This window comes from Pseudomyrmex gracilis, unplaced genomic scaffold, assembly GCF_002006095.1.
Source record: "Pseudomyrmex gracilis isolate BER0280 unplaced genomic scaffold, ASM200609v1 scaffold_50, whole genome shotgun sequence".
NCBI lineage: Eukaryota > Metazoa > Arthropoda > Insecta > Hymenoptera > Formicidae > Pseudomyrmex > Pseudomyrmex gracilis.
In genome coordinates this window covers 534,090-546,558 of record NW_018020634.1, presented here as the reverse complement: position 1 = coordinate 546,558, position 12,469 = coordinate 534,090, and the positions used below count along the sequence as shown (strand labels likewise).

At 44.6% G+C, this 12,469-nt stretch overlaps 1 protein-coding gene across 9 annotated transcripts in view; it reads left to right on the top strand.

The window, feature by feature from the left end:
* LOC109853506 (transcription factor 12) overlaps positions 1 to 12,469 on the top strand; it is a 71,082-nt gene that overhangs the window by 36,616 nt on the left and 21,997 nt on the right. For 4 of the 9 annotated variants that reach the window (XM_020425708.1, XM_020425709.1, XM_020425706.1 and 1 more), the window contains exon 1: positions 7,755 to 9,698. The exons of 1 other annotated variant lie outside the window; for it this stretch is intronic. In XM_020425708.1, the coding sequence (XP_020281297.1) occupies positions 9,255 to 9,698 (444 nt within the window). In that variant the 5' untranslated portion in view covers positions 7,755 to 9,254. Of the gene's footprint in view, positions 1 to 7,749; positions 9,699 to 12,469 lie in introns of those variants that run through there. 4 more of the 9 variants (XM_020425712.1, XM_020425705.1, XM_020425707.1 and 1 more) reach the window with 4 other exon arrangements.

The window sequence follows — 12,469 nt, the reverse complement described above, 5'->3', positions numbered from 1 at the left end:
GGCTCATTTACACCGGTCGGGCTTGTAAATAATTCATTCGCCGCGTATCGTTACAAGATTTATTATTAGTCGCGTTAATTTTGATTATTCAATGTTGGACAAGAATATTGGAAGAAAAGCGCATGATAGAAACAATCGTTTTGTTGAAATAGACATTTTATTTGAATGAATAACTAACGTACGTACACGCGATTGAGTCACTTGGCCTTGGTGAAGAAAGAACGATGCATTCCATTACTCTTCTCTTTGTTGATTCGCAAAGAAGTCTTCGCTTACGTCCGTAGCGAAATCCGTTCTCCGGGGGCTATATATCGCGTTAATCGCTGGGAGGTCTTCGCGTAAATGGCTTTGCGCTGCCGTTTCCGGTCGCCGGAAGTGGGTGAATATTCAACGCTTCTTCTGGATGAATAATTCCACCAATATTTCGCGTAATATCTCTCTTTCTCTCTCTTCTTCATCGCATCTTCGCTAAGAAACCAACTTGCGAAGAAAAATAGAAATCAATTTTTAAGCGACGATCGTACGCGCAATTTTTAATATTAAAGTATCAAGAAGTTTTTTTGATAAAAAATTAGAGATATTAAAAAATTTATCGGGGGAATATAAACCAGTTTTCTCTAATTGTGTAAATTGGTTTTCTTTGTTTCAGGTAAGTCAAACGACGAGATTGTCAATGAAAACAAAGTGCACGATGCTCTCGTGTGAACATTGTGATCGACAACCGGATTCACGTGAGTCCTCCCAGTTTGTTACGAAAACGTGAACACGTGGGCAGAGACGCGCGCGATCATAAGCGCACCGGGCGTGCTTAATTCATTCAACTTTCTAACACCGCGCCTACCCGGCGACACTCGTTGTTTTCTACACGCGGTGCGGTTCGCGCACGGGAAATATTTGTCACTCGTGTTTATGCCGCTTCTTTATACAGCTGTAATATACATTTTATGTGTTTACCTAGTCAGCTCATTAATCTTCGACCGCGCCACGTGGAATGATCTGTAAATCTCGACGGGAAAAATCGGTAAGACTCGCGTTGACGTCGTCGAGAAAGTCGCGGACTTTTACAAGCGGTTCCTGTATATTTACGATTACAAAAAGAGCGACTCGATGTGCTCCAACGCGTCGTAAATTCTATAACGTACATGTCAAATTTTATCTCCGTTAAAAAGTAAAAGTATATTTTCTTTCAAAAGTTCAAAGTATATTAAGTACAAAAAGTATATTTTCTTTTTACAAATATCCCATGTAGTGTCCGAATTGATTTTCGGCTCTCTCTGATCGATGATCTAATCGATGTATCGGACCGCCGGGCTAGAAATCGGTCGAGTATCTAAGCGCTGCAATTCTGCACGAGAGTGCTTATCTACGTTGTAGAACCTTTGTTTCTGTCACGGTTTGTTGGCGACAGATAGGATCTGCAGCGAAATCAACGTCGGCGAAATTCGCGTGGACCGAATTGCACGGTGACGCTATTTTTTCTGCGGTCTGAAACTATTTGGCTCGCGAATAGATCGAGCCACGAATACTACCAATCACATTTTTTTTTTTTTTTTTTTTTTTATTTTTTAAATACGGTATTGCGCTATTACACGCACAGTGTGTCTCAGACATCCGGCGAATCTCGGCGTTAATGATGAATTATATACGGTGTTATTTGTAGTTATACATGTCGAAGCGTACGATTTGAAATAATGTGACGTCCTTTAAATTGGTAAACATCCGGTTTTCTACTATAATGCAGAAATAATAGGGTTGCGTTTCATTAAACAAATTAATGATTACTGAAAATTAATAATTAATGATCGTGTAAACGCGTGGCGAGGCAGCAAAGAGGCGCGCTGTTGTTTCCGTCGAAAATGCGGCGAACTGTTCACGCGGGGTACGTCAAACGCAATGTTCAACGCGCGTGAAATTTGCGGTAAATAACATGTTTATTTTACGCAACTGGTGTATACAATGAATTATTCGGTGCGTCAAGACGTGGCAGATGGGCGGGCGGGAAAGGGGAGGGGGAGAAAACTTTGATATTTTAATTGCGCGCTTAAAATCAGGGGAAATAAATCTCGATCGGGGAAGTTACAGATAGACCGGACGGGTTATCGAACAATCCGATTACGAATGTATTATAACTTTTTGGTTTTATTAAGCTTGGCAAATTCGATTTAATTAAACGATATGAATTTAAGGTATCTTTAGATATACAAAGTGTTGTGACTTTGCAAATTTATAAATCATTTTTGGTGTTAGATATTTACAATTCAAACACATTTCCTAGGATAATTTTGGCATTAAGTTTCTGAGTCGTAATTGTCTATTTATTTTTATCTGACGATTTTGGCGGACACAGAATCACGCCTCTCTTCTCGTGATTAACCTTTCGCTTTGATAATAAATAACGATCCGCATTTTTATTTGATACTGGTAAAATGCTTTGTATGTCGGTAAAAAAAGTTTTTTGCGCATAAAATAAACGTGCCGTTTATGAAGTTCTCCGACGAAGGCGAGTTCTCTCGGATGTCGCTACGTTCCGTAAAACCTGGCGATCGGTTTTTCTGTCCTTCCGTTGCCCTTACCGTTTACCTTTTTCACTTCTTCGTCCCTTGATCTCTTCCTCCTCGTTCGTCTCTCCTACGAATGCGCCGTCGTCGGCGACAGGCCGTCTGGCTGGTTCTCTCCTTCTTTTCTCTCTGTCTCTCTGTTTTTCTCTCTCTCTCTCTCTCTTTCTCTCTCTTCTCTTCTCTTCTACCTGGTATTATTACATTGGATACAAAAATCGCAGACAGGCCGTGCGCAGCGCGCGGTGCATTCTACCGGGAAAAGAACTGCCGTCAACGCGTAGTGTATCTCTCGGGCAACGTCGTCTCGTCCTACTCGCTTGTTCGATCCTGGCTATCAATTTCTTCCTCCTGTCCTCGTCTCGCTGTCTCTGTCTCCCTCGCGCCTCTCTTTCTAACAGCATTGCGCTGTGTCGGCGGCAGGCAGTCTGGCCAGTTTACTCTTCAGTGGCTAGTCCACCTCTCTTTCTCTCTCTCTCTCTCTCTCTCTCTTTTCTTTCTCTCTTTATCTTTCGCGCACCTTCATCACGGCTACCCACGTCCGTACCTGTGCGTGTGCGTGTGCGTGTGCGATACTCTCCTTGCTCCGACCGTCTCCTTCGCCAGTCCTTTAAAACCGGTACAGCACTGATGGAAAATGTACGTATCGAACACGCCCTTTCGCCGTTTAATCGTGGTTTTTTTCTCCTCTTTTTATTCGCGAATTGCAAAGTCTCCGCGCAATTAAGCAACTTAAATTTCCCATCGAGATCGAAAACAAGATTCTGTCTTTTTAACTCTTCTCGATTTTTTTACGTAAATATCGCACAGAATGAAGAGATTCTATTACTGGAAGATCGTTATGTAATTCCTCTTTGTACAAATCCATCGTTCAGATTAATCTCGGGACTTCCTCCTTTCTTGAGAGAGAGAGAGAGAGAGAAGGAGAAACGTTTCGCAATGCGATCTTTATGCTCGATCATTCCGCGCGGCGCAGTCCGCCTCGTTAAAAGTGAACGTTCTCGTTCCGCCTGTTCCAAGTAGAGCTGCATTTGCAACTCGACGGGAACGACGACGATACGTTACGCCGCGCGCCTATATGTAACGCACACACGGGTTTAGATTGAAATCGGTGCGGAGAAGAAACCGAACCGAACTGGTCGCACATGAATGGGACCATAATCATGCGGGGACGACCGAGTCGCATACGCTTAGACGGTCTTTGAACCACCCAGAGAAAGAGAGAGAATGAGGCGCTTTTTTTCATTACCTCTTCTCTTTTTCCGCTGAACGCATTCGCGATATATAAATTTTGTGTTCATCTCGTAAGGGAGAGAATCGAGATTTTATCCGATCGTGAGTGTCGGCCGATCTCTCGTGCTAATTTCGCGCGATCGCGAATCTGTAATCTCGCGCTCCGATCGAGCATTTACGCTTAACGATCGTTTGATTACGATCAAAACTAGAATTTGCGAAGGAACATATAGTGAAAAAAGAAATATGCGACAAATAATTTAACTGCGAAACATATATATCATATAAATTGTTTTAAAAAATTGCGCAAATAGTTTTAAATTTTTTATTCTGCGTATGTAAAGATTCAAAACATTGTCCACGCACCAACTAGGCATGCGTGCACTATGCACAATTTGTGTTACAATACATTTTTGATCTATCGGGAACCGGTTTCAACTTTGTTATCACAATTCGCGACGGATTGAGAAAGAAGGTTCAACCTGTCGACGTGTAGTTGAATTATCGCGCCTCGCTCGATTTGAAAGGACACGTCGTCGTTGTCGTCGCGTAATCATCGAGATATCTAGGTGAAGGTGTGATTAGGCACTTCGCGGGCAGAGCGCGGTAAAAGTTGCCAGTTTTGTTGAGCAACCGGCAAGACACAAGCATTGATCGACGCACGCTGGTTGCATATCGCTCGTTTGTTCGTTCATTCGCTCGCTCCGCTCTCGCCTCGTTGTTCGATTCGCTACCGCACTTCACTTCGCGATCTGATCCAGATTGACGTTGAACCACCTACTCGTTACCTGTACGCGTTACCGCACCGATTGCGCGATTAGTATCTCCATTATACAGATAGCGGAAAAGGCAATGGGAATACGCACGATATCCATTATGTCACTGAACCGTAAAATTGCGATGTTTAATTCTATACATCATGGGGGACTTGAGCCTTACACGCGTATATTCAAATGTTATTATATTAGATCATGCAAGAGAGATCTCTCTCTTGTTTTTCTCCGAAAAAAAGATCTCATTCGTACGTTTATCAAATTCGAGATATGTAACTTTTTTGCACTCAAACATTTTTGAAGACTTTGAGAAAAATTTGAAAGGGGCCAATGCGAGACATCGCGATCTTCGCGCACACAACGATAATGTATTCATAGAATAAGAGTGTGTTATAGTGTGCTTTGAAGTTGTTCTCAATTTTTATTTCCGTTATTATCACGTCGATGTTAATGGTTTTACGGAAAGGAATATAGCGACACGACGAGACAATTATCGTGACTGCCGCAATTGTCCCTTGTTACACAGTCGACCTCCCCACAGAGTGTCGGGTCTCCCTCGTAGTGTTCACCTTGACTTAAATCTTGCTGAAAGCGATCTCGCGTCGATCTCCGTCGCTGATCCGTCACCGCACTCGCGGTGTTCGCAGCCTGCTGCTCTCGGACTTGCACCGAGCCTCTGGCGTGGACTTCCCTCTACCTGTTGCACGTGTCGGCTGGTTTTTCCTCGGGTATTACCTTCCCGCTTCCACTTCGCGTCGACGAATAGCTCGGGTCGCCGCGGAAGCCTGAAATCGCCGTCGCGGAACGTGGCTTCGTTTGACCTTTTAATTGCACTCGCGCGTCTTTTTTAGCATCGAGTGCGCATCGCGCGTCGGGAGAGATCTCGAACGCCTCCGCGCGGTTCCCGAAATAATGAACACTTTGGGGTTACTGTGGCTCATCAGCCTTTTCTCGGATGCTCGAGAGTTATTTTTAAATTGTTTCGCTATCCGCGTCGAATTTCCAGAGGGACTCAATTAAAACGAGCGATGACTGATTACCCGACGTGAGCTGAAAAATATTTTCTAAGTCTGTATAAATAATTAGCAATTAAAAACCGTGTGTTACTCGGCTTTGTTTACTACAAATCGATTCTCCCCCTCTTTCTCTCTCTCTCTCTCTCTCTCTCTCTCTCTTTTTTATTTTTCTCACAATTTCCAGAGTGTCTTCAAAATATTTATAAATATTCGCATGCACAAGAGAGAGTGAAGGTCCGTCTCGGACCTTGACGCTTGTCCGCCGATGCAACGAAGCGGATTCCGGCGGAGAATCAATTCCGTGCCGCCGCGGAAGTCGGAACAAAGGAATCGATTCACCCGGTGGCGGCCACCTAATCCTCACAAAGCGCCTCACGTCGCCACGAAGTCGAAGTTTACTTTTCGTGCTCAAACATAACTCGGGAGCTTTCGGAAGCGCGTTTGTGCGACGACGACGAGCGAGCGGGGTGGAAAAGGAGAGCAGAAGGCCGGGGAGGGTTAAACACACATAATCCACCGTTTTCCGCTGTAACTCGTAACTCCCGTTCGTATTTTCTCTCTCGCGATCTCTCTCTCTCTCTCTCTCTCTCTCCATTTCTGTTCTCTTTTCCTCTGTTTCTTCTTCTCCTTCTGGTCGTTTCTGTGTTTCTCTTTCTATTCGACCTCCTCTCCTGAAATCCCTCCGCGGATAAACTATTTCTGTATTCCCGCGACGGTGCGCAACGAGAGATGGAAAGAGAAAGAGATGCAACGGCGCGCGATGCGGCGGAATGCAACTGCATCTTCGAAGCTTCGAGAGAGCGCGCGTACGGTCATGTGCTTATGTGTGTGTGTGTGGTTTGTTGGTGAACAACGCGGGCTTGCTGTTTTACGAGATTAAATAGCGAATTAATAACAAAACTATAAGAAACTTGTTTTTCTCTTTTAATTTATTAAAGGAGATTTAGTTTTTCATTATTTCAATTTGAAATTTTAGCGCTCTCTCGATTTTACGACCAGCAACTTTTACTCGTCGCTCGACATGGGCATTTATAGGAAACAATTTAGCTAGGTAGAAGTTATTCCAAGCGCAGCACAGAAGGGGTAAGGCAAATTTTTTTGCCGATTTTTGATAAGGCGAACTATTGAGAATTAAACGTTTCGCAAATCCCGGCAAATCGTGCGGACCGCGAATCGATAGTTATCGCAAACACGACTGATGGGTTCTCTCGAGAGTAATGCTCGACGCTTCTCCGAGGTATTTGACCTTTCGCAGAAAAAAATCAAAAAGTAATATAAGCGATTAAGATATCGCATCGATCCGACGATTAATGATCCGACGTGGCAAACGACGAGGGGCAGATAGACAACCGTTGTAAACAGTTCGCTCGTCCCCTCGAATCAATATATCCGTCTGCGTTTGTGCTTTTCTATGATCTACATTATTATCGAGTGAACGTTGCGCTATTACACAGAATTAGCCGTTATCTGAAACGTTACATTACACTTTCGCAGTTTGACTCTCTCTCTCTCTCTCTCTTTGTGTGTGTGTGTGTAACCCGATCGACTGTGCTTACGTCTAAAACCGCTGAACGAGAGATCAATAGCCGCGCGTACACATAAATCCTCTTAATTAATATTCGAAATGTATCGCGCGTATAAAATCAGTAATAATTTCCGCAATTCAATATTCTATATATATCTTCTTCAGTTTTAATAACGCAGTTGCGCACACATTAAAAGAATATTCATTGCTGAATATGACATTTGCACAGACGACGTGTATGGCGCTCTCGGTTTTCTTCGCTCGTGTCTTTATCTTAATTCCCACGATTTTTTTTAGCACGTAGACGTTACTCGACTCTCACGAGGAGTGCAACGCTTGCAGTTGCTCCGTCTGCATCTCTGTCATAGGCGCGCGAAACGAGACTGTTGAGCTTCTCGTAGAAAAAGAAAGAGAAAAGACAAAGAGAGAAAAAAGAGAGAAAAGCGCACACATCCACAAACGCAAGGAACAAGAGTGCATCGGAACGCACACACGCATTCGAAACTTCTACGTACGTGCGTGCTACGGGGGGGACAAGCACACTTGCTGTGTATGCTAGTGGAGGGGTTTGCTGGACCCCAGCCTCCTCCGTGCCGTGTGCGGTGTGTAGCCTACGAGTCGGGTAACACAAAACCAGTCGTCTCTCTACTGGCTAACCAGCTGGCCGTTGGCTTCTAATCTTCTCTCTTTCTCTCTCTTTCTTTCTCTGTCCCTCTCACCTCGATTGTTTCCGCCGTGGGACGTCACGCGTATGTGCGCGTATACGTGGGCATTAGTGATCCGCTATTTGGAAATACCATGCGCTGAAAAAAAAAAAAAATCCTCGATGTGTGAATAGACGAGAGAGTTGATCGGATGAGTGGACCGCTGCGCTTGCGAACTCGTGTGACAGTCTCGTGTGTGACACTGTGTGATGCAATTGCGCTCGCGCGTCGATGCGAGTCGCGCGTTTACGAGAGATTCGATCGGTCCCGTGAAAACCGAGCAACACGATCGATCCGATTTATATAAAGGATCTTCTTGTTTCCGATGAAACGTTACGATACGTTTAATAGTCGAAGTACGTGTGTGGAAAAAAAAGTGAACTTTTCAAAACACTCTACTTAGAAAAGTATCAATATATGGTGTGAATGAGTGATTTGTTTAATAAATATATAATCGTTATCAGTGACATTGAACGCGCCAATGGCGATCGTTATCGTCGACGATGAATCCCGTCGTCGACTCGAATCGCGCCGCGAAACTTTGCCGCCTCGTTTCGCGAGGTAAAAATTCAGAGGACGATTTTTCCATCGCGAAACTCGAACGTTTCGCGCCGCAACTTTCACTGGTGATTAACGATTATCGCCGGCTTCAGTTCGCGAACTAAAGAGTGTAACGGAACGTTGCGCCTTGATTCGATTCGCGCGATAATTGCATCGCGTCGGTCTTCGATTATAGGCGAGTTCTCAGGTTTCGCCGAATGTGTTTATTTGACGAACGTTAATTTGTCGTCCGATGTATCTGTGATAAATAGCGGCCGTGTTGCTTCTCGTGACACCCGTCACAAGGTCGTTTACTACGGTTGCTATTTGGACGGTGACAGAATCCGCGCCAACCAGGAAAGCATGCCAGATGAGTGAAAATTCGACTCGCGCTTGTACATTGGAAGACATTCAAGAGCGGTCCCGGTCCGGAATACACGTCGTCCGTGACGTGTATAAAATCGCATCTTGCAAGAAACTTTACGCACGCTGGACCGGATCCATGTCAAGGCGACGAGCGACGCGTGATTGGTGGTAAATTGTCAAACGTATCACCGCACAAACTGCGCCGCCTCTCTGCAATTAATTTCACCTCCTATTTCACTCAGCGCGCGCGCTTGCCAACCGAAGAATCTCGCTCTGTAGAAAAAGTTAATCACGAAGACGAGTTGCGCGCAGTAACAAAACGTTTCAAGTGATTTTACAAGAACCTGTGATTTTATCTAGATGAATAGCTTTTAGATAAGTGTCAGTTTTGAAATTAAAACTTTAATCGCGTTTTTTTTAATATTTCAACATTTATTTATCGCGCCAATACGTGCGCGTCTGTTGAGTATCGAAATTGATCAAGTGACGAGAAAAGAGATAGGAGATAATCCGCGCCGAGATTGATTTTCTCCAGAGTCGAGATGGATCGGAGCTTTAAAAATAACGCGGACTTCAAGATGAATCAACAGAACTTCAAGCTGAGCGACTTCGGAATCGACGTGAAACCCGGTCAGGAATCGAAAGTCGCCGCTTGCGGTCAGTACAAGATTCGGCGTGGTGGCATCGGCCATCAGCGGTACGTCGAGAACAACACGCACGTGCAGCAGGTTACGATGAACGCGGGTCTCGCGAAAGGCGGTTCGAACCTGCTGCAGGTCGTCACGTGCGGTCATTCCAGAGCCAGCAGCTCATCGCTGATAACGGCCAACGGTAGTCGGCACAGTCCGAATCAGCTTGGACAGATGCAGAACGCGGCAGATCGATTTCAGGAGTCCAGTCCGAGCGGTTTGTCCGGAACCGGTTCGATGATGCAACTCGGCTCGTCGCCCAATTACTGGAAACAATACGGGGGGCAAGAAAGCGGGGTAAATATATGAAAAGAATCGAAAGCGGTGTACATGTAACATGATAGAGTGAGTGGCGTGAGAATACGAGCTCTTTCAATCTGTTGCCGGGAACAATGAGATAAGCGGCGAGATTCCACAGTATGATTATTCTCATTGCTCGTTTATTGAAACAAGCTGATTTAAATTGCCGATGTGAGTATTTTTACGGGTCTCAAGAACACATGCGCGTCGCGCATTCAGATCAGATAGCGCGACGTAAGGACGCGTTAATTGATAATAAGATTTCGAAGACTCTTCTTTCACACTGGGACCCTTCGAATTCCTAATATTGTGTTAATCACGTCCGTCAAGCGTATGTTTCACATTAAAGCACGTGTTCGTCTCGGGTCTCAAAAAAATTTGCGGGTCGATATCCCGCAGCGAAGAAAAATTAGTCCTGGCAACTGTAAGAAAGGAATAGGATTTCGAATAGATGAGCAATAAGGGACGGCCATTAAAAAGAAAATTTGTTTTTTTGTTTGTTAACACAGAAATTTTAGATCTTTTTCAAGATTATTTTCTAAACTCCGGTTTCATTGATGTAACGTTAATACGAGATTTTGAACCAGCGTGGGTTTATGTTTTCATATCTTTTATTATTTTAGGAAAAACTAAATAATAGAATGTTTCTTCTACAATTTGTCAAGAAAGATCCTTTGTTGTCGTTCCGCGATCCGTTTCTCACCGGGTATTTTTCACGACAAACAACAAGCGAATATTTTGGTCCTTGAAAGTATCTCTCCGGAGGTTTAGTTCCCGAACTCTCAAACCTCGGGCTCTCGCATATCTTCAATGTTTGTCTCTCTCTCTCTCTTCCTCCTGGTGAAGTTGTATTCATGGCGCGTTTCGCTCGCAGGGCTAATTAGTATGTGCTGTCGCGCCGCGTATTAGGCGGTGGTCACAGTTGCATACGAAAGACACACACGAAGGGGAAACGTCGCATCCACCGTCGCCACCTGTGAAAGAATATTTCCATGGAATTCCAAGAATCTCCCGTCTTCCTCTTCTCTGTGTCAATGTCCCTTTGTGTGTACTTTTTACGTATAAAATATCCCACCTTTGTAATAATTTATCTCTCAAATGTCATCTCGCGCGTGAGAAATAGATTTTCTTATCGCGAGCGAAATATCGAGAAAGAAAGAGAGAGAGAGAGAGAGAGAGAGAGAGAGAGAGGTACACGTTAAGAAAAATATACGTAGGGAAGCAAGTCTGAGAGAAATATTACATCAATCCGACGCGCGATGAATCCGATTATGTCGCGCCCGTACGTTCGTCGATATGTATCCGTCGTCGATAATTGAAAATTCTTTTCGCGACACAGAGTGGGACAACGCATCGTCGCGGTCGAGCATCCGGTTAATTTACTGTAAGCGGATACAGTCCGTTATCGCGATTCAATCATAACTCATCGGCCGTATGTATCTTGTCTCTCTCGCAATTAATGGGAATTAATTGATCACGGTCGCAGTTAATGCTTGCAGGTGTATCTCGCGACGAGAATTGCAAATAAATAGGAGCGGCTTTTTCGCTCGCGCACTCTCGAGCGAGGAGAGGAGCATTTTCATGCGCATCCTCAGCGGCACAATTATATTAATTAGATCGTGAGATCGTTAAAGTACTTGCGATAACATCACACACGCGTCTGTGACTGCGTCGTTCTGTTTATCGCAGTTACAGTAAGATCTAATCGCTTTTGTATTTAAATAAAGTTGTTACAAGAGCTTAGAGAAAAAGACTTAAAACAAAACTGTTACGTAGCAATTTTTTAATTAAAATCGTTACATTGAAACGGCATGGAAGAAAGCAAGAGCAAATAAGATACGCGAGCTTAAAGTCCGCGCCAAACTCGAGAATATAATAATTTCAAATATTGTAGAACACTTCAACCCATTTGGAAGATACGTAGGATTCGGCTCGGGGAACGATGTCAGCAGCAGCTTCTCAGGACTGGTTCCCGCGGTTAACATCGGGGATTTTCATAGATTTCCGTCTCGATAACTGTAATCGTAAGGCGAGCCATTACGTAATCCCGGCCTCGTTCATGCGGATTGCTCCTCGCCGCCGTGTCGTTTTGAACTTAAATCCCTATTCATGTTTCTTAGATTTCCTCGGTGCAGAGATTATTTCGAAGGAAAGATCGTTCTGGCGACGTTCTCGTGACATGTCAATTCTGATTCGCGGGGAGTTCTTTTCGCGCAGCGTCTCATAATTTTTTTTTCTATCATCTTTTATTTGTTCAATCCTGCAACTATTTCACGTTTACGAGGAATGCGAGTTTATCTTGTTGCAATTCGCGTCCGAGCTACGTCGAAATGGACGCGCGAAGAACGCAAGGCGATCGTTCGATATTCTCTACACGACGATGGCGCGGGTGAGAGGGAGGAAGGTTCTCGTTCCTGTCGGCGTATCGACGGACGGAACTGCCGTGTCGCTTGTAATTCTGCGCGACGTCGTCTTTTATGCGGACTTAAATCACATTCTCGAGAAGTGACTCGGTTCTTCCTTCCCCCCGGAGACGGAGACACGCACACGATATTTTCTCTATCGGGTGTTTCGAGAGAAGCGGGGGAGCGGTCGATTCCGTAGATTTGATCCTTTTGCGGCAGGGATTCTGACTCTCTACATCGGCTCTCGAGTGATCACATTCTCGTCGAGTGAGTCGACGTTTGGGTACAGCAATATATGTATAGTTGAGAAAAGGAAACTCGCGCGCGCGCCTGCTCTCATTGTCCTCGCGGCGAACTATTGTT